At 34.4% G+C, this 23,121-nt stretch overlaps 1 protein-coding gene across 3 annotated transcripts in view; it reads right to left on the bottom strand.

Annotated features, from left to right (window-relative positions):
- LOC142329450 (sodium-dependent nutrient amino acid transporter 1-like) overlaps nucleotides 1-23,121 on the bottom strand; it is a 460,990-nt gene that overhangs the window by 213,000 nt on the left and 224,869 nt on the right. The window contains exon 1 of one of the 3 annotated variants that reach the window (XM_075374096.1): nucleotides 8,716-8,736. The exons of the other annotated variants lie outside the window; for them this stretch is intronic. Within the exon in view, the coding sequence (XP_075230211.1) occupies nucleotides 8,716-8,721 (6 nt within the window). The 5' untranslated portion in view covers nucleotides 8,722-8,736. Of the gene's footprint in view, nucleotides 1-8,715; nucleotides 8,737-23,121 lie in introns of those variants that run through there. 3 annotated transcript variants of the gene reach the window in all.

The following is a 23,121-nucleotide window of genomic DNA, read 5'->3' as shown; positions in this document are numbered from 1 at the left end:
GGATTTATGAAGAATAAAAGTGCTGAAATTGTATTAAGTGAACTATTTTCTGTGATTGACTGTATCAAATGCTTTTTTGTGTATCTAAAAGCAAAACTGAGATTTTTCCCTATATTTATGCTAGCAGCATAAAAATCTGCTAGATTTTTAGCTGGGAAAATAAACTCAGTTTTGCTTTTAGATATACAACAAAGCATTTGATACAGTTCATCACAAAATCCTCCAAGCTAAACTGGAGAGAGTAGGGAATAGGGGTGTCACGTTAACCTGGTTTGAATCTTATCTGTCAAATCATCTGCAGTGTATCACGAGTGGATGACCATTTATGTGACTGGATTGCAGTATCATGTGGCACTCCACAGGGTCCTGTCCTCTCGATTGTTCTGATTTTAATATTCATTAATGACTTACGTAATGAAAATTTCAGAAGGAATATCTCTTCTTTGCGGATGATACTACCGTAGAATATTGCTGCGATAAGTGGGAATATACAAAAATACAGATGAAAGAAGATCTGATTGTTATCAGAGTTTGGTTCTACAATAATAAATTAGTTATTAGAATAAGTAAATCTAATTTTTTAATTTCCTGGATAGTGAGGAAGAGACCTTCTATGTAAAGTATCATAAACACTCTTGCCTGTGTAACACTATTTGTGTATGTGAATATATAAGGAAAACTAATTCAACTAAATGTTTAGGCCTAATTATAAATTCTGAATTAAGTTGGAAGCCATTCATATTGAAATTAAGGAAAGAATTATTATTATACTCATATAAATTTTACAAGTCACGACATTATTGAGATAAAAAATATTGGTTTATATACATAATTCACTTATCTAATCTATACCTGAATTTGGAATGGAATGTTGGGCAGGCACTTATAAATCTCACTTAACAAATATGGATATATCACAAAAAAGAATAATTAGAATTATGGATTTCAAAAGCAGTTTCAATCTATCTCTTGAGGTTTTCAAAAACTGAATATTTTATTCATACATAATTTATACATATACAAAGTATTAAGAGTATTTTTCAATAATTGTAAATATCGTAAAATAAATAATGTGAACAATACAAGAATTATAGATGCAAAAATACACAAATCCCGGTTGTATTTAAAGAACAGTGTCGAAAATCATTTGTCTATTTAGGACCTAAGATTTATAAAATGTTAGACAATAATATAAAGTAAATATTTTACTATTTTTTAAATAAATAAAGTAAATAGTATAACTGTTGAAAATATCTTCATTAAAGACTGTAAATGGGTTGTAACTATTCAGTACACTAGTATTTTTTGTTTTCTTAATTAGAATGAATAAAATTAAAATAACGTTCAAAATTTACAATATGGACAAGGTTTCGTACTATTATTGATGAATCGAACCACACACCGCCTTACATGTAATGATTAGTAATATGAACTACACTCGATGTGACAAATTTTAGATTAATTATATTTAGATTAGGCTATATTTTAAGACTCATTTATATATTATTAGCTTTAGCACTGGAGCTTTTATGTTGCTCTAGGTATTCCAGAGAATGGAACTTTGTATATTTATTTGCAGAATTATTGATAGAATAAATATGAATTTGAAATAGTAAGGATGCAATAACTTCATAATCCACGCATTCTGAAGATTTAATAAAATAATTTATTACAATCATCTGTAATGATCAAATGTGTATCAAGTCAGAACTATAGAAAATCAAGAGGAATGATAAAAGATAAAACGAAGATTTACAACCCATGAGGTTTTGCAAAACGAAACAAATAAACCCAAAAGCGTATTTCAAGGTTCTTACAGGTAGTGCTTTCCAACCCTCTTACAATTCATTCGAAATAAAGTGTTTTTGTTCAGACTGGAAGAAGCACACAATTGATTTTGCAATGGTCAACTCAAAAACATCTGATGTGTACACCGCATGACTTCCTTGTACGCCTATTCAATTATATATACACATTTTGTTTTAAAACGAAAAGTACATAAGATTTTATTTCATTAATAACTTCTGATATATATATTTTTTTTTATTGCTATTACTGAATTCTTATTTATCGTAAAAATTCTTTTACAATTACAGGTTAATTATTTATTAATAAATCAATATATTTAAATTAAAAAAAGAAGATGAAGTTTGATTCGAATCGATGTGCTTTCCTCTTACAAGATCCAAATATTTCATTAATTAAAATTCCATTTGGGTGTAATCTTGGTACCGATGAAAATAAGTACCACTTCAAATCCAAACGTTTTTGGATTTTCGGCACTTTTGGCTCAGTCGATTGCAATAAAAAGAGGAAGCGCACAACTAGATTCTACAACAGTCCTAAAACCAAAATTTCAACATTACACAGATAATCGTTTTTGAGTTATGCGAGATACATACGTATGTACATACAGACGTCACGCCTAAACTAGTCAAAATGGATTCAGGGATGGTCAAAATGGATATTTCCTTTGAAATTTGAAAACCGAAATTTTTCGCGATCATAACACTTTCTTTACTTCGTACAAGGAAGTAATTGTAAGTGAAATATAATTTTGTAAATTTAAGCGTGCTTTTTTTTTAATTAAAAAAAATCGAACCGGATTGAGATTTCTGTAATAGAACAGTATCCTAAAACATCATTCCCTTATGATATCACGAAAGGAATTTTATTTTATATATATATAAATAAAATAAAATTTATATATATATATATGTATATCAAAATCGATCATGGAATGAGTAACTTTGATAATACTGAGCTTCCAGTAAGGAAATAATACAATTCGACATTACAGTGAAAATAATAAAATTATTACGTGAACTTTATATCTTTTTGTAAGAGTTTTACAGAAAATTTTATTTCAGAATTATAAAACTAATTTATAACGTTGATTATTTATCGAGGAATTTCGAAAATATTTCCATTAGATACGATTTGTATATTAACTATTCACTTACATATATTCAGTGTCGTAATTGTCCAGTCAGTACCATAGATGTTTATAAATCATGAATTAGTTTTAGTACAAATTGCGCCTGATTTATAAAAAAAAATTTCCGAAATATCTTCCTAAAGAAAACAATATTTATACGAGTACATCTATACTATTATATAAAGGCAAATAGGGAGATAGGCATAAAGGGCAAATAGGCAAATACGAAGGAGCCCCTGAGTTGACTCCAGAGTTCGCCTGGGCCCTGAAGTTCCAAGTTCTGGCAAGACGAGCCGGCTAGTATATATATATATATATATAGATAATTAACACAGTATAAGCGTTTCATAAGATCAATGGCAAAGCAACCGGTTGATATATTAAAGGTACTGGGTTCGTTACCCAAGTGGAAGTTTTATATAATAGTTTTATGGTTATTTTCATGGAATATAACATTTAAGTAACCAATAAATATTTCTTATAAAATCATTATTTTGCGTGGACTTTAACAACGTAAAAATTAAATAATAAATATCTGTTATGCCATTTGAATCACATTCGATATTTTTTTCTAAAATAACTAATTATAATTTTAAATAACATATCATTCTTTTACATATTAAACATTAATTTCTAACGCTATTTTTGGATTACTATTATTTAGATATTTATTGTTTTAACTTCCTTCCGGTACTTTCTTCAAGTTCCGATTTCAAATAACATATTAAAATCTGGTTAATAGAATAAAACAGGAAGATAATTAATTTCACCGGTCTAGATTTGCTGCAGGGAATACAATTAAGAACAAATAAATAAAACAGAAAAAGAAACTTTCTTAATTATTATTACTATATTTTTTTTTTTACCTGAAGTGGGCATAAATAATACAAACGGATCTACTATCGTTATTTGTTAGCTCTACTGAGTTGAGACAGTTACGTAAAGGCCTAATGCACTGATTACTACAAATAGGGCCGCATTAATTTTTTTCTTCAAACTATCTTCCTGTGACATTTTTATAATCGTTACCATAAAAATCTAAATGTCAGCTGAGGTAAAAGAGATAATATTTAAAATAGATTTCTCTGAGATAAAAGATGTTTACTATACCTAACAGTTCTGTAGCGAACGAAACTGAACCAGTTTAAGGTTGAATATCACTTGAATTTAGGAGGGCTTTGCATAACAATAATAATAATTTACAATCATTTCTCTAGTTATTTTACCCAGTAAGCCTGGCATGGAACGCTTATTACTAAAAAAAAATTACTATATTATTTTTTAGAACGCTTGTACCACAATTCATGTATCTAACGATCACTACGGTACGATACCTAACAAAATATAACGAAAACTATGTTACACGGATTCATAATTTGTTAAATATTTGTGATTATATGCAGAAATAAAATTCGAAGTAAAAAAGATCGTTAATTAAATTATTTCAATAAGATTTGTTTTAAAATAAATAAACAGAATATCTAAAACAAAAAAAAAAGTGTTAAAAGTTGTTTCGGAATGTAAAAATTACATAAATACGTTTTTAAGCTCTAATGTTTCCTGGGAGTGATAATAGAATAATTTAATTAAGCAAAATTATCTCTTAGGTCATGAAACTGACTGAAAGTTATATTTTTCTCTTTTTTATGCGTTAAATTTAGTAAATTTACCTCCCAAAGAAGAATAATAATTTAGTTGTGTATACTTTTATCAAAGTTGAATTACGTACAATCTTTTTAAAATAAACCTTAATTTAAAAACAATTTATTAAATCTAAAAACGTGAAATTATCTATATACAGTTTTTATAGGTTAAACATGGTTTTTTTTTCATTTATACTATTATTATAAAAAATAAAAATATTAATTCTTTTTAATCGAAATTCTTCCTATTCATCCCCTGATACAGTAATTCCCAAACTGTGCGCCGCGGCGCCCTTGGCAACCGCGGGCTCTTCACAGGGGCGCCGCGAAATACTGTAAAAGTTTCATAATTAATTGAACAAAAACAATTATTAATTTAATGTTAATAAAGTAAAAAAACAAATAAGATACAAGAGTTTTATTTATTTTTATCAAGTGAGTAGTCATACTTTTATTTAGGGTAGGGCGCCATGAAAAAATTTTAATTGAAAAAGGGCGACTCAGAAAAGTTTGGGAACCACTACCCTAATGTATAAAAATGATAAACATGTAAATTGTTATGTTATTATGACCAGCCGTATAACGATATTATCACAAACCTAATTCAAACCCTGGTACGGACTTTCCGAGTGATTCAAAAAGTATAAAAAATTTAAAATCATATATTTTAAAGCTTCACAAATTTAAAACCATAAAACTTTATTGAGATAACTTACAAATTCGGTTGAGGTCTCATTTCATGGAAAAACATGTAAATTGTTATGTTATTATGACCAGCCGTATAACGATATTATCACAAACCTAATTCAAACCCTGGTACGGACTTTCCGAGTGATTCAAAAAGCATAAAAAATTTAAAATCATATATTTTAAAGTTCACAAATTTAAAACCATAAAACTTTATTGAGATAACTTACAAATTCGGTTGAGGTCTCATTTCATGGAAAAATATACCAAGTTTATTACTCAATATTCATTTTAGTTCGCGACATACATACCACCTGAAGTCGATATCATACCATACTGCAGCCAGCTGGCGTTACCTCTGCAGCTGCGGCGTTAATTCAGAGTCTTAGCTCAAGCAAGATCAGCAGGGAAGGGTGAAACATAAACCTGATGTTTAATGAAATCCTATAAGAAAACCTCTAGCTCTGGGGAGCGAGTTGACCATGCAATTGGACGTTCACGACCGATCCACCGACCTGGGAATTGAGAATCAAGAAAATTTCGGACTTCTAGGCGGTAGTGAGGTGGTGTCCCGTCTTTCTGATAGTAACGGCGTCCATCTTGGTTATCACCGTCTAACTGAAGAATTAGAACATTTTGAAGCACTTCCAGATAAACGATACCGTTTACGGTTCTCCTGGAGGAAGAACGGGACGTACAGCTTTGTCTGCTTTGGGCACAAAACACATTGACTTTAGGACTATCATGAATGTGCTGCAAAGTTTCATGAGGGTTTTTGCTACCCTATATACGGTAGTTACGGGTGTTCACCTTACCGCTGGTGTGAAACGTTAACTCATCACTAGAAATTACATTGTCTAAAAATGTATAGTTTTCTGCAATTTTATCCATCAATTTCCTCACAAAACTACAACCGCGCAACTTTGTCGTTATCTGTAATGTGTTAAACCGTAGTTAGTTTCTATAGCTTTAAGTGCAATCGTTTACTTAATATGCACCAGACAGTAGTTTATGGGATGCCGAACTCACGTGACACATGTTGAGTTAATTTATTCGGACTACGTGCAAAGCCTTCTCTGAGTTGTTTTCAGCTGCTTTTGGGACGCGTGGGCGTCCTGGTGATTTTGTATGTTTAACAGATCAACCTGTCTCAACGAAGGTTTGGTGCCAAGAGTAAATTGTATGCCTACTAGATGACTGTCTACGAAAATTACGTTTAACTGCAGATCATGATACCAAAACACACAGCGAGCACGTTCCGAACCAGTAAATGTATCCATTTTTAAGAAACACTTGTAACAGCGCTGATGGCCGAATTCGGTACTAATTAACTACGTGAGTCAAAATTTGATATGTTTAACTATGAAATGAGACTTCTACCGAATCCGTAAGTTATCTAAATTAATCTTCATATACTTTTAAAGCTGTGAAGTTCTTTATGAATCTGGTATATTAAAACGTAAATATACGTATATTTTTGCTTCTGTAATGGTATAATTTGATGTGGAAGTTCATTTAACGAAAGTAACTCGAGAAAAATTAGTCTAGAATAGGATAAGGCAAACTTATGAACTTTGTACACATATGCAATACTTATTTCGTTAACGTAAGAGCAGAGAGACAAGATGGGATAGGTTACTTACTGGTATTCAATAATAGCACTGTTTTTTACTAACAAAAAAAAGCTTCGAATTTTTTTTCCTTGTCATGATATGTTTTAGTGTATAATATTTGATATTTTCTTGGTTTTAATAATTTAACTTTTTTTATTAATTGATTTTAAAACAAAACTTTTATTTCACATTAAAATTTGTCATCTTGTTTTTCAAACAATTTTTATTTAATTTACGTCACTATACTCACTGATATACATTCAACAACTTCAGAAGATAAATAAATATATAGAAAATTTGATAATTTTACCTTTTATAGAAAATTACGCAACAGCGCTTGGTGCTACGTCATCCAAACTTTCGATTAATATAAAGTAGTCAAGCCTTAATAAATAAATTTGGTTTATATATCGATAAGTCTCTGCCTATAAGTAAATCAATTATCAAAATGTTGTAATTTAAATAAGTACTATGAATTGTATACCTCGTGATAAAATACAAAGCCTGAACGGGATTTAAACCCAGAACTTTTCGAATAAATGTTCTATCTAAACTACTTTTTAAATGAAATTATAACAGTCAGTTTTTATTGTTCTAAACAGAAACTATATAAAAAATATATTTTTAGATATATTTCTAACTTCACTTCATATCAGATAATAAATAATATTTTTAATATAATTTTTTTTTTGTGGGAGTGGGGTGGACTGAACATAAACTAATTCAGACTGGTTATACACGCAGTTAATATACACGTGTAAATACATACATACAAGGAGAGACAATTTTTTGTCGAGGGGGAAACTATTATAGCAAAATTAAATGGCGGGTTTACTGGTTCACTCGTCACAAATCAAAATAATTTAACAGCTGATTTTCATTGTCGAAGATTCTTAGGTTCAAATCCTAGTAAAAGTTAGTTGATTTTATACGGATTTGAAAACTAGACAGTGGATACCGGTGTACTTTGGCGGTTGGGATTCAATTAACCATATGTCTCAGGAATGATCGGCCTGAGTCTGAACAAGATTACACCTCATTTACATGCCATAAATATTCAACTCATTCAGTCGTCGGCGGGTTGCTTATTGTTCACTAGTTGAATAGATTGCAATGTGCACATGAGGAGAATAAAATTTAAAAAAATATATATTAAACCATATTGTACTAGTTGTTTAGGAATTGCTTCAACAGTTAACTATTATTAGAAGTGGTATTGACAATTTTAGTAACTAGAAAAATAGAACTAAGATTATTATAACTAGGTAAACTCAACCCGAATAATTTACCGATACTGCAAATAAAATTAAAAAAAATATTATTATAGAAAATAATTATTTGTAGACTAATTTATTTTCTTATTATAAAAAATAATATTATTAACTGAAATGGAAAAAAATATTACTAGGATTTAATTTTAAGTGGAGGATTATAAAAGTGAAGAAATTTTATCAAACAAGGAAAACTGACTTAAAATAATAAAATGATAAAAATTTTCTAATTGATATTAATAATCAATTGTAAAACGTTTTAATTAAATGTCATTCTTTATTAGGAGATTCAGAATAAATTCAGCATATATATATATATATATATATATATATATATATAGTAAACATTTGCATTTAAACCTAATTTTTAATGTAAAATTTAAAAAAAATTCAAATATTGTAAAAAGCAATTTTATTTTATTTTTTTGTTTATAAATATAAATATATATAAAAGAAGTAAAAAAAGAGACGAACTATTAACAATAAAAAGGGAATTCCGAGAAAAATCCTAACCTTTCTCTACCTGATATTTTCAATATCCAGGTAAAATAATTTCAACCTACCTGCATGATTATAGTTTAAAAAAATATCCTTAATGAAAAAAAAAATTAAAAACGAAGGAACCTCACAACGTTAAACAAAACTTATTATCACATTATATCACAAAATTACAAACGTATAAGTAAAAACGATACATAATGTTATAACTTAAATATTAATATAACCACAATCATTGCAACCACAGAATAAACTGAAGGAAGGTATCATCCAGGTAGCTTTAACTCTTTTACAAGAGAATTCATCGTCCTTGCTTACACAATCGACGTCCTTCCCATTCTTGTTCCCATTACACCTTCCTGCCTTCCTCCAACTCTCAACCACAATAACAACAGCAATAACAAGTTCAAGGTCATTTAATTACTTATAAATTTATTGCAAAAGAACTGTTTATATATATATATATATATATATATATATATATATGTGTGTGTGTGTGTGTGTGTGTGTGTGTGTGTGTGTGCGTGCGTGTGCGCGCGCGCGTGTGTGTGTGTGTGTGTATTTTTTCAACAATAACACGAATTCTCACATGCAAATAACTTTTTGTACAAATTCATTAAATCAACCAGTCATTTAATGTATAAAATATGTAAATAAAAATGATTTAGAAGTATAAATTACACGTTAAGTTAAGGATAGAACCCAATTAATTTTTGTTAAGTGATGAAATAGGCAAATAGTACGCGCGATGGAAGATATATTTATTAGTTGAAAAAAAATTAATTTCACTAAAAGCATAGATATAAGGGAGGTCAATCTGGCCCTTTAAATACCAGATAATTAAAGTTTCATAATAGCATTTTTAGATAACTATGACGTAGAATGAAATGAAATGTTTCAAATTTTAATAATAACAAATTTTAAATACATATAATAAGTTAAATTATTTAAAAATTAATTAAAATGGAATTTGTAGAAATAGAAGATTACGAAAGCCAAATTCGGATTCAGAAAGGAGCGAAACAATGATATACGGAGTTCTGGGACGTATTCGCCGAACTTACGGTATTCAGGACACCAAAATGAGCAAAAAAGTTCATATCGTCTAAGTCGTGTTTTACTTTATTATCCTACTGGACGCCATTTTGTGATTTTCAACGAAACATTATTTCTCAGGAACGGGAAAATCTACTTTAATTAAATTTATAAGATCTAAGACTAGTGTTTTATTCTACAAAATATAAAAAATTTGGAAACGTTACGATCAAAAATTTCAAAATGGCGGCCTTATTAATTTTTTTATCTTCAATATCTTTGTAATTATTTGTTTAATATAATTTTTACTTATTAAAAAATTTATTAAGCATTTTATTTTGAACAAAATGACACCTCAGTTGTAAAAATCAGTTGACAAACAATCGAGTTATTGCAGAAAATTAACCCGGCGTACGCTTGCGCACTGTATTGCGAGCTGATAATTTTTATTAATTTACTATTATTATTGGTTATTAATAATTTTTTATTATATTTAGTGGAGGAAATAAAAAAAAAGTAAAAAATTATCAGCTTACATTACGATTAACAATCGTAATGCGGGATAATTTTCTTCAATAACATGATTGTCAACTGATTTTTACAAATTAATTATCATTCTGTTCAAAATAAAATGCTTATTAAATTTTGTGAAAGTAAAAATTTTACTCTCACGTTCCGGACGTATTCGCCGAACAGGCGAATCCGGCGGAACACTCTGTATAATCCTCACCGTTATTTTTCACTTTTATATAAAAAACAGATACAACAATTTAAAAACAAACTAGACTGGAGTAAATATTCAAAGAGAGAAAAAACAAATGTTAAGATTAGATAATATTTGCTCTCTTAGGAAAAAACAAAGATGATTAAGAAAAATGCTAAATAGCGTGAATTGCTTGCTAGAAAATAATAAGACTACAATAAAAGGTAAGTAAAAATGTGACAAAAATTAAAAAAATATTAAGACAGAAGTAGCAATTGTTCTAAAAGTTGAACAATTTTTTTATTTGGGTAGTAAAATCACAATGAATGAACGAAGGAATCGTCAATACCGATAGCCAAACAGAGATTTGTTGGAACCAGTGTTTTGTTGGAAAACAGTAGTTTCCTAATACCGTACATAATCTAAAAATTAGATACAAATTTTTGAAAGTATTTGTGTGGATGAAGTGCTTTATAGTAGTGAAATGTGAGCAATAAGGAGAGATCTTATAGAAGTGATCTGAAGACAAGCAAAGTAGTACGGAAATGGTGGTACGGCGCCAAACAGTGACGTCATTCCAAGATGGCGGCTGTCCGCCATCTTGGATTCCAAGATGGCGGTGGTCAGCCATCTTGGATTGTGACGTCATTGGCGCCGGTACCCCGTCAGTGTTGCCAACTTGATTTATTTTATGTCGATGTGAGTCAGTGTTACCAACTTGATTTATTTTTTGTTGACATGTTTATATATTGAAGAAATATTTCAAAGGTTGGTATCACTGTTGTTTGGCGGTCGATTTGAATTAAATAAATGAATAATATTTAAAGTGAAAAAAAATCTGTCGGCTAGAGGATTCGAACCCGGTCATGACGGGACGCGACCGACTGACGCCTTAAACCAATCGGCTGCGGTGACTCCCTGATGTAATGAGTGAAAAATGTTCTACGTAAGCTGTGAATTTTAACGTAACATCAGTCTGTACACACACACACACAATCACACATGCACACATACATATACACACAAGTGAATATAGACGTACCTCGAGGATGATCCTGGTCGTCCAGGCGATGGCGTCGGGAGGCGTTACAGGTTCTCGTCGTAGATCGTGCACCGGGAGGCGGTGGCGGTAATGTCTGCTACGACACACACACACAAACACACACGCACACACACACGCGCACACACATACATATACACACAAGTGAATATAGACGTACCTCGAGGATGATCCTGGTCGTCCAGGCGATGGCGTCGGGAGGCGTTACCGCGACGGAGAGAGGTTCTCGTCGTGGATCGTGCACCGGGAGGCGGTGGCGGCGATGTCTGCTGCAACACACAAACACACACACACACACACACACGCGCACACACATACATATACACACAAGTGAATATAGACGTACCTCGAGGATGATCCTGGTCGTCCAGGCGATGGCGTCGGGAGGCGTTACCGCGACGGAGAGAGGTTCTCGTCGTGGATCGTGCACCGGGAGGCGGTGGCGGCGGTGTCTGCTGCGCGTGTGTTTGCGTGCGTGCGTCAGCGGAGCGACGCAGACGTGTTTACCGTGCGAGATGCGGCGCTCGACTGAAGAATTGTGGGACCGACGTGGTCTGAAGTTGTCCGATTGACCAATCGCAGCGTTGGAATTCGAATCGGCGCATGCGCACTAGCCGTTAGTGCGTACGTGCGAACTCGAACGTCGTCTCTAATAAGAGCGGAAGCGATAAAGAAATTTTTTTTTTTTATTATTATTATCGGGTCACTAATACAAAAGTGACTTGAGTTGTTGTAACCGGTTAAATTCGGTTGCGTGTATATAAGTGAAAAAATTTGTGTGATTTCATCATTCGCAATCTGTTATTGAAAGTGAATACATCGATCGGAGAGAGATCATTACATTTTCATCTTAATTAGCAAGGTAAGTTTTACTTTAATTAAATAAAAAAAAATAAATACTAATGGAACAGTATGGTATTATCAAATAACTTTCAATCAAATCAAATCAAATAAATTATTTAATTAAATCTAAAAAAATAAATACGATAAAAACATACTTTATAAATTTAAAAAAAATACTTTTAAACAATTAAAATAAATACAATAAAAAATACTTTTAAACAAATAAAATAAATGATATATATAATGAAAAAAATGTCTTCTTCTGTTATTCACTGAAACACACAAAAAAAAAACAATGTTACGATATATGTTATTTTAATTTGTTTCAGATATTACAAAAAAAATTGAAATGGTATCACCGGTAGTTATCCATGCAATAAATAACAACGTCATCCGTCTTCGATGGGACCTGTCTGACTCTGAGGAGTTGTATCTCCTTTCAACCCTTCTACGGTATCAGAAGAACATCCTGAACTGTTTGAAGGAAGAAGGCAGACGCTTTGATGGCAACATAAAATGGTAATTAAAAAAACGTTAATATTTTTTTGTAAATGTACTGTTTTTTTTTTTTTTTTTGGTTTTTTTTTAAAGTAGTCAATATGTACTAAAATTATTCTGTTTCTACAGGTACGTTGCAGCAAATGTTGAATTGATGAAGCGGACACAACTCGAAGACGGAGTAGAAACAACATTCACAAATTTGTACTTGCATGGAAAAACTAGAACGGTGATAAATTTGGACGATAACACCGACGTTGTTGAAGAATCATGGATAGAATCAGTGGAGAAAATTATAGAGACACTGACCAAATTCATCAACAACGGCAGCGGATGGGTAATGAATAAAATAATATATATTGATTTAAATATTATCCGTTACCGTCCGTTATATGGCGCCTCTAGTTCATTTATAAAAACACCACAAAAACTTGTAAAAAGAGAGGCAATAATTAATGTAAAAAATCCGCATGATGAAAAATGTTTCCTATGGTCCGTACTAGCATACCTGCATGACCAACCAGGACGTCACTATCGTCAGAGTTGGTATGCACGCTTTGAACATGAAATTAACATGACCGGGATATCATACCCAGTAAAGGTAAAAGACATTGATCGCTTCGAGGTGTTGAATCCCACAATAAGCATCAATGTCTACGGCTATGAAGAAGATAACGATCGCGTGTACCCGGTGCGTGTTACCGAAAACCGCGATCGTACCCACTGCATACACCTATTGCTGCTTGCAGGGGAGACGAGAGATAAATTTCACTACTGCCTTATAAATACCAAACCAGGTAAAAATGGGCTATCTCGTCTCCTTTCAGGTCTTACAAAACATGGCGGTAGCAGCCAATATTGCCCTTACTGTTTGCACCGTTTCAGTTCATCAGACCCACATGTCGCTACACAAAACCTAAACCAACATTTGATCGAGTGTAAGCGACACGGTGCACAAAGGATAAGAGTTCCCGATCCCGCTAAAGAAAAGGAATGCGTGATGAAGTTTAGGGACTACTCGTCCACACTACGCGTTCCGTATACGGTGTATGCAGACTTTGAATCATTTGTACATCCGATGGACACTGCCACCCCTAAACCCAACACTAGTTTTACCGATAAGGTAGCCCATCATCTTCCGTCCGGTTACGCCTATGTAATCGTCGACGAGGAAGGGGAGATTTGTGAAGGTCCTGTAGTCTACCGAGCGAGAACCGATGGTGAAAATATCGTTGAAAAGATGCTGGATGAATTGCTCGGTCACGCCGATAGATTGCACCAAATTATGATCACCGAAAAACCGATGGTGATGACTCCCGAAGACACTGAAACATTTCAAAGGGCTACCGAGTGTTTTCTTTGTCATTGTGAGTTGACCGATGACCGTGTACGTCATCACTCGCATACCACAGGACGGTTTCTCGGTGCATGTCATAACGAGTGCAATTTAAATTGTAAGCGCACCGAGCATATCCCAGTATTTTTTCATAACCTCCGCGGTTACGATAGCCATCATATAGTTCAAGCTTTGGGAAAATATAAGGACGATGTAAAAATAAACTGTATCGCCAACACGTCCGAGCGATTACAGTCACTGTCCGTCGGTCCGTTGAGGTTCTTGGACTCTTTACAATTTCTTTCGTCATCGCTCGAAAAACTTGTGGAAAATCTAGTAAAAGATTGTCAGGACAAAGACACCGTATTTAAACGTCTCACAAACTGTTACCCGCTACCCGAGAAAAGAGATTGTTTAATCCGTAAAGGCGTTTACCCGTACGAGTACATGACCCATATAAACAAGTTTTTCGAAACCCAACTTCCACCGCAGATGGCATTTTACAGTACGCTAAGAAGAGAGAACATAACGGACGATGATTACGTCCACGCTCAACACGTGTGGGAAACGTTTGACTGCAATACGTTAGGCGATTACCACGATCTTTATCTTCTTAGCGACGTATTATTGTTGGCAGACGTCTTTGAAAATTTCCGAAGTACGTCTATGCAATATTACGGTTTGGACCCCTGTCACTTTTACTCCACCCCTCATTTCACGTGGAATGCCATGTTAAAATTTACCCAACAAAAATTGGAACTGTTGACCGACATAGATATGCATCTGTTTGTCGAAAAAGGTACACGAGGCGGTGTAGCCATGATTTCAACCAGACACGCCAAGGCGAACAATCCAAACATTCCAGATCAGTATGACCCATCCGAACCCACATCCTGGGTTCAATATTACGATTGCAACAACCTTTACGGAACAGCCATGGTTGAGCCCTTACCACACGCTAAATTTAGGTGGTTGAGTACTGAAGAGATTGACAATCTCGATATTAACAGCGTTGACGATCGTGGTGAAAAGGGCTACATCTTGGAAGTGGATCTTGAGTATCCACAAGAATTGCACGATCGTCACAAGGATTACCCTCTCGCACCAGAACGGTTAGTACCAACCGATGATATGTTGTCCCCCTATTTGAAGGACATAAAGAGATGTCCCGTAAAGAAATTAATGACAACATTGTACGACAAACAAAAATACGTTTTACATTACAGAAACCTAAAGTTGTATACTCGACTAGGACTGAAAATGAAAAACGTTCACAGAGTTCTGGAATTCTCCCAATCGCCTTGGTTGAAACCGTACATCGACTTCAATACTGAAAAGCGTGCACAAGCACGAAACAGTTTTGAAAAGGACTTTTTTAAGTTGATGAACAACGCGGTGTACGGCAAGTCCTTGGAAAACGTACGAAACAGAATAGACTTCCAACTGGTTACTAACGAACGTAAATTGGATAAGGTGATTGCAAAACCGAGAGTTAAAGCTTGGTACATCTATAACAAGGATGTCGTTGGGGTAAGTCTGAAGAAAACGGAGATATTTCTCAATCGTCCGATCTACATTGGATTTACCGTATTGGACATTAGCAAAATGATCATGTACGAATTCCACTATGACTACATGGTAGAAAAGTACGGTCATAATATAAATCTTCTAATGACCGATACGGACAGTCTGATGTATCATATCGTGACCGATAACGTTTACGACGATATTCTTCACGATATCGATCGGTTCGATACTTCAGATTATCCTCGCGATCACGCATGTTTCAGTAATACCAATAAGAAACGACTTGGTAAATTCAAAGACGAAATGAATGGAAAAGCTATTCGTGAATTTGTCGGACTTCGTGCTAAGATGTATAGCATTCTCGAATTCGACAAGAAAGAGAAGAATGTAGCAAAGGGTATTCCTAGAGTATCCATTGCAAAGGATCTTAGACACGATCTGTACAAAAAAAGTCTTTTTAATGATTCCGTTACGTATACAAGCGCGTACGGAATCATAAGCACTTTGCACAATATATTTTCCATTAACAAGTCAAAGAAATCGCTTTCACCTTACGACGATAAACGTTACATATTAGAAAACAAAATTGACACTATTCCTTACGGTCATTATAGCATAAAAAAAAGAAAAGTACCCGCCAATGACAACACTTCCCGAAAGAGACCGAGAATCGAAAACGATGTCCTCATAGCCCATGGTCATGACTACATACAAAGAAGCCAGAGAACCGAAGACCACATAGACCACGATCATAACTATTTTTAATATTATTTTATCATGCGGATATATATTGCCTTTCTTTTTTTTTAAGTGAAAAAAATTATATGTAAAAAAAATAGGACAAAGTATATATATCTAATTACATAAATCACTTTTTTCAAAAAAATTAAAAATATAAATGACTTTTTTTTCTTTTAAGTGAAAAAAAATTATTTGTAAAAAAATATGACAAATTATGTATCTAATTATATAAATCACTTTTTTTTTCAAAAAAATTTAATGTAAAAAATATGAAATAAAGTATATATCTAATAATATAAATGACTTTTTTTTTATTTTAAGTGAAAAGAAATTATTTGTAAAAAAATAAGTATGTATCTAATTATATGAATCACTTTTTTCCAAAAAAATTAATGTAAAAAAAAATATGAAATAATATAAATCACTTTTTTTTCAAAAAAATTTAATGTAAAAAATATGAAATAAAGTATATATCTAATAATATAAATGACTTTTTTTTTATTTTAAGTGAAAAGAAATTATTTGTAAAAAAAAATAAGTATGTATCTAATTATATGAATCACTTTTTTCCAAAAAATTTAATGTAAAAAAAAAATATGAAATAATATAAATGACTTTTCTTTAAAAAAAATTATAATTACTTACATCAATTACTGCCGTCGTCTCCCTCTCTAATCCGATGGTATCCACACATATCCCGTCGACAGACGGGACAATTCCTGCTATATCTCGCTAATTTCCTCACACAGTCTTCACAGTATCGATGACCGCAACCCGACAACTCAACAGTAACCGATTCTGTTAAACAGATCGGACATCTGTCGGTTGTCGGGTTACCATCATCGCCCTCGTCCGACTGGCTTGGATTAGCGTTGACGACCTGTTGCAGAACTCTGTTTAGAGTACTACAATGAGGTCGTCGTGGTGTTGAACTACTATCCACGTCTGTGATCACGGGACGACGACATACCCGAATACGTCGACGACGACATTGATGACCACGTTGAACACGGTGATTGGCACTATGTTCAATGTTATCACCTTCAACTTCGACAATTTCCTGAATAATGTGTAATTCATTATCAGGTAATTGCGATGACGGTGATTGGTCATCATTGTTGTCATCGTTGTCGGTGTGTGGATTGAAATCCGTCGCGGACCCATCGGATTCTGCAACCTCTTGTTGATGATGCTGAGATGGTGATGACGGTGGAGGCGGTCCATCAAAACGAGCGGCTAATAGCATTGCCCGTCTTCTTGCTCTCAATATAGCGTTTGACAAATCAGTCGCCGCGTGTTCGATCTCCGAGTGGTCATATACATTTCTTACTATTCGGTCTTTAATGACAAGCAGATCTTGAAATGCGCTCATCAACTCATCAATCTCGTGCTGTACCGTATAATAACTCATTGTGAACACACTCTCAATATGTAATGATGACATGTAAAATGTTGAAGTCAGAATGATACTTATATATATACAAAAAGAAATATTAAGTAAACTGCAATCTTATCAATTTTAGTTTATGTACTGTTTTTAATTGCAGTGTCAGCGATAACAAGTACGCGGTTACCAATTAATTTTATACAAAAAAAAGAAATAATAAGTAAACTGCAATCTTATCAATTTAGTTTATGTACTGTTTTTAATTTTATTAAAATACAATTTTAACTGCAGTGTAAGCGATAACAACTATGCGGTTTTGATAAAACTTCTTATAACAAATAAATATAATTATTAAATAAATTAAATTTTATTTAACTTATCAGCGGAAGTTGCATTCAGATAAAAAAAATAATTGGAAAATAAAATAAATTGCATACGATAATTTAATCGCGGTTATAAAGTCAACTCTTTGTATAAATTTTATTTTCGGAACTTGCATTCAGATAAAAAATAATTGGAAAATAAAACAAGATAATTTTTTAAGAGATAAAAAATATTATTTGAAACTTTATTCATTCTTGCGTTAACACTCAATCATAATGGATCGTTCTTTTTATGATAGAGTCCATACATTTTATAGGGTTACTAGAAACGGTAACAAAAAGATTTATACGCCGTTATGGCCACATATGGACAATCCGTTTCTTTCCCCCCTGATCCTAGCTATGCATGGATTCAGGTACGAAGGTATCGACGATCTGGTCAGATGTGACTATTGTCGTATACGTTTGTTTAAATGGGAAGAGACAGACAATCCGTATGTGGAACATATACAGCGTATGCCATCTTGTCCGTTTTTTCGGTAACCGTTTAAAATGTAAAACGACACTTTATGCAAAACGGTCCTTTTCAGGACCACCCTAAACCCCCCGAATCGATCACACATTAAATCTTTAACCGATCTGAACATATGTGCAGATCGATTAATGATTTATCATTGTTATCGATACGGCCGGTGCCAAGGCCGGGATATAAGAGTGGTGAGGCGGGTAAAAAAAAAAATAAAGAAATAAAGATCCTTTTTTGTTCTTCCTATTCCTCTCCAAACATACACACACGAAATACAGTCAGTACAACAATGAACGTCAAGGCGTCAATAGCTAAAGAGCTCCATCGACAGGCGCGTCGAAACTACCCCACAAGACGCGTTGAACTTAAAGGTATTTCAGACCTATATCAAGCTGACCTTGTTGAGATGATACCGTATGCTAAATCGAACAAAGGTTACCGTTACATACTGACGATGATAAATTGTTTTTCTAAACTAGCATTTGCCGTACCGGTTAAAACCAAAACCGGTACGGAGATCGCTAAAGCCCTCAAACCCATATTGGATAAACACAAGATGCGACATTTTCAAACCGATTTGGGTAAAGAGTTCTACAATCCGACGGTTAAACGACTATTACAGTCGTACAATATAAATCACTATTCCACACATTCGGATAAAAAAGCGTCGATAGTCGAACGGTTTAATCGAACACTGAAAACGATGATGTGGAGAAAGTTTACCGAACAAGGAACCTACAAGTGGTTAGAATTACTACCGAAACTTATTGCAAAATACAACAACACTAGTCATCGTACTATCGGAATGAAACCGAAAGATGTAAATAAGCGAAACCAAGCCGCTGTTTTACAGCGGTTAAATACGGTACTCTATCGAAAACCTACTTTACCGAAATACAATGTCGGTGATCGAGTGCGTATAAGCAAATTTAAAAAGACATTCGCCAAAGGCTATCTACCGAATTGGACGAATGAAATATTTATCGTACATAAGGTACATGATAATACGCGTCCGTGTACTTACACGTTGATCGATGTTCACGGTGAGGTGGTGAGCGGTAAATTTTACGCTGAAGAGCTCACTAAAACTAACGTTACAAATAATGTGTATTTAGTCGAGAAAGTCTTACGAAGAAAAGGCGATAGGCTATTTGTAAAGTGGCAAGGGTTCGATGGAAAACACAACAGTTGGATACATAAGGCGGATTTGGTGTAGTGAATCGATCAGTCATAAACATGAAGTTGGAACGTCAACAGGTCGGTAATATTACGCTAGAAAACTTCGACGATTATACAGGTGCCGGGTGTGGAGAGGGGAAAAGGTCTCGTCATGGACCTCTTCTACCGAATACAATCAGATGTATTATCTGCGGACCGTCTAATTGCGGAAAAACAAATGTCCTATTCAACTTGCTGTTCTCACCGGACGGTTTACGATTCAGAAATATTTACGTGTTTTCTAAATCGCTGTACCAACCGAAATATAAGTTTCTAGAACAAGTCATGACTGGTGTCCCGGAGATCGGCTTTTTTGCATACTCAGAAAACGATCATGTGATGGCACCCGACGAAGCGGAACCGAACTCGATAATGATTTTCGACGATGTAGCTTGCGAAAAGCAACATAATATTCGCAAGTACTTTGCGATGGGGCGACACAACAACATCGATAGCTTTTATTTGACTCAGACATATTCAAGTGCCGGGAAGCACCTTGTACGAGACAACGCAAATCTCCTTCTTATATTCAAACAAGACGATCTCAACTTACGTCACATATATCAAGATCACGTAAATACCGATATGAAGTTCGATCAGTTTAAAAGTCTGTGTGGTGTTGCATGGAGAAAACCTCATGGATTTTTGGTTGTGGATAAGGAGAGCGATATCGATGCTGGACGATATAGAGTAGGCTTCGATGTTTTTGTAAAAGAGATCAGTTGATAGTCGGTAACAATGGCAAGCATACACACCTATGAGGACGGAACACCGTACGCTAACGCCATACGTTTTAGACAAAAACCGCAAAACAACTTGTGTTCCAAATATTTTAGCGACCGTCAGAAGTTTTGCGGTAACTACGTGTGTCGTAAAGTGAACTACTGTGAAAATAAAGACCGACGATGCTGGCGACATGTAAAAAGAATGAATCGTGACTATCCGTTGGTCGTTCTGTTGATGATTACTAGCGAAGGTAAGATTTTCAATAAGCGTATATGGTTAAAATTTTTAGAAGAATGTGACAAATACGAGATGCCAATCGAACTGGTGATATACGATAAAAACATGTTCAACACCACAATTCGACACGGATGGAACTTTATTTCAAGATTTAGACCCTCTCCACTCGTATACAAAAAACCTTTATTGGAACTTCGAAACCGACATGCATCTATGGACTACACAAACGTTTACATGCACATGTTGGAATACGGTAGTCGTCTAGAAGGAGCGAGATGCTGTATAGTGATCACGGAACGAACTATTCCGATCAGGTCGCCAAAAACGTTGTACCGCTTAGCGTTATCATACGGTAGAAAATGTTTTGTGGACACGGCTTACGGAGTACAATTTACCGACGACGTACCGGAAACATTACCGATAAGACGAGGAGGATTACCGTTCGACATCGTGAACAACAGGGCGCAGGCGCTCTTTTCCGGTGAATTTCTAAACGAAGCGATACCTACTTTGCGACTATACGCCAATGTGTTCGGATTGAGGTACAACGAACGACGCGAACTGTTTGAAGTCCAAAACGAAGATCTGTTGCGAAAATGGTGCGAATATGCAGGAGCGAAACCAGACGAATTTTGGCTGTTCAATAGCTATCTGTTGCATTTACATTCGGAAGGTGATCGTCATCCGATCAGACGACTTTCCACACGGTACCTGACAAAGGTCCCACAACGCGATCACTCAACAGTTGTGGATATCCCAATGTGGGTTGGAAATGTAAAGAGAGCTGTTGTCTTTAAAGACACAAGCACGAAACTCATGATACCGTCTATCGATCAGGGTGTAACGCAATATTACCGCGAATTGTGCAATACCATTCGTCGTCCGACAAGAATGAATGTTTCGTTAATCGATATTATACGCTTTTTACGCAGAACCAAAAAACATGCAGTGTTCTTTAGATCGGTGGAACTAGGATGGTGATGTGTCGACTGGTTTCCGATCATTCGTAACCACGATGTCGAACAAGAACGAGGTCGATATGTCATCGTCGTCGACGTCTGCGAAGTTGGTAATGGAAATCGATAGAATACGAGATTCGATTAAACGAAAACATCGCGCTATTACGCAAGGAATAACAGAATCGGAACAAGTTATTGAAAAACAATTTAAACCTATTGTCGAACCGCTCCGAGAACTTAATCAATCGTTTAAACAAAAGTCCGATGTTAAAAAAGAACAAGAAGAGAATGCAAATGGAGTGGTTGAAAAAAAGGAGGAGGTGGTGGAAGAGACACCGACGGTTATGAGAAGACTCTTTAAAACACCGACGTCGGAAAAACAATTCGTGAAACCTGTAGACCCGTCGACGCCGAAAACGATGGGTTTTCGTGCAAAACATTTCTTGAACCTTACCGTAACAGATAAAGGTAAAAAAATAGACAACGTCTACGGTGTTAAAAACATTGACGATCAATGGATGATCGGAACAAAACCACTCCAGTTCAAAGGAAATAAAATAGTTATCGACAACAAGACGTATAGCGGTTCCAAAGGTTTATATGAATTGATTTTTTTGAATGAGCCTGTAGATTACACAAACAAAGATTTAAATAACTATAAGAAAATATTAGAAACTACTGAGGCGCATAAAAGTCAAAACACCGGTCGCATAATTTCCAGTCGGTCGTTAAAGTACAAGAATATTATCAAAAGACTGTTTCCTCGTACACATCTTTCGTCGGAAAGCGGTCATGACGACGAAGAAAGTCCAATAACCGGATCGGGTCTGTTGATGAGAGCGAAGAAAACGGTTAGACCGGATTACGTTTACTGGGACGATCCGAACGAACTGTGCGATAGACTGCGACTTTTATTGGCTTCGAAACGTGCGGGTCATACCGGTCATAATAACGAAATAGTCTCGATCGTAGAAGAACTACAAGAAGGCGGATACATAAAGGAGGGTAGTACAGGGAACTTTTTATTTTAAACAGTCTGAAGATGAGTATCGACAAGTTCGGTCGTTCACGGGTTGGAAGCGCAACCACCCAACCACCACCAACTCGGATTGTCGAAACGTTTGACAAAACCGCCGATGGAGATTTCGATATCAAGAAAAGACGTTTGTGCAACGTTGGACCGCCTGTTGAAGATGATGATGGTGCAACAATCGGTCACGTTAAGGAAATGTTCGTAAAGCAAAGCGAGTTGAATAATAAATACTTACCCACGGTTTCACCGATGGACAACAACGCACTCTCCTTTTCAAAGAGGCGATTGTGCGATATCGCCGATCCAATTGTAAAAACAG

The sequence above is a fragment of the Lycorma delicatula genome, chromosome 8 (genome assembly GCF_047948215.1).
Source record: "Lycorma delicatula isolate Av1 chromosome 8, ASM4794821v1, whole genome shotgun sequence".
Classification (NCBI taxonomy): Eukaryota; Metazoa; Arthropoda; class Insecta; order Hemiptera; family Fulgoridae; genus Lycorma; species Lycorma delicatula.
This window is presented reverse-complemented; position numbering and strand designations above follow the sequence as displayed.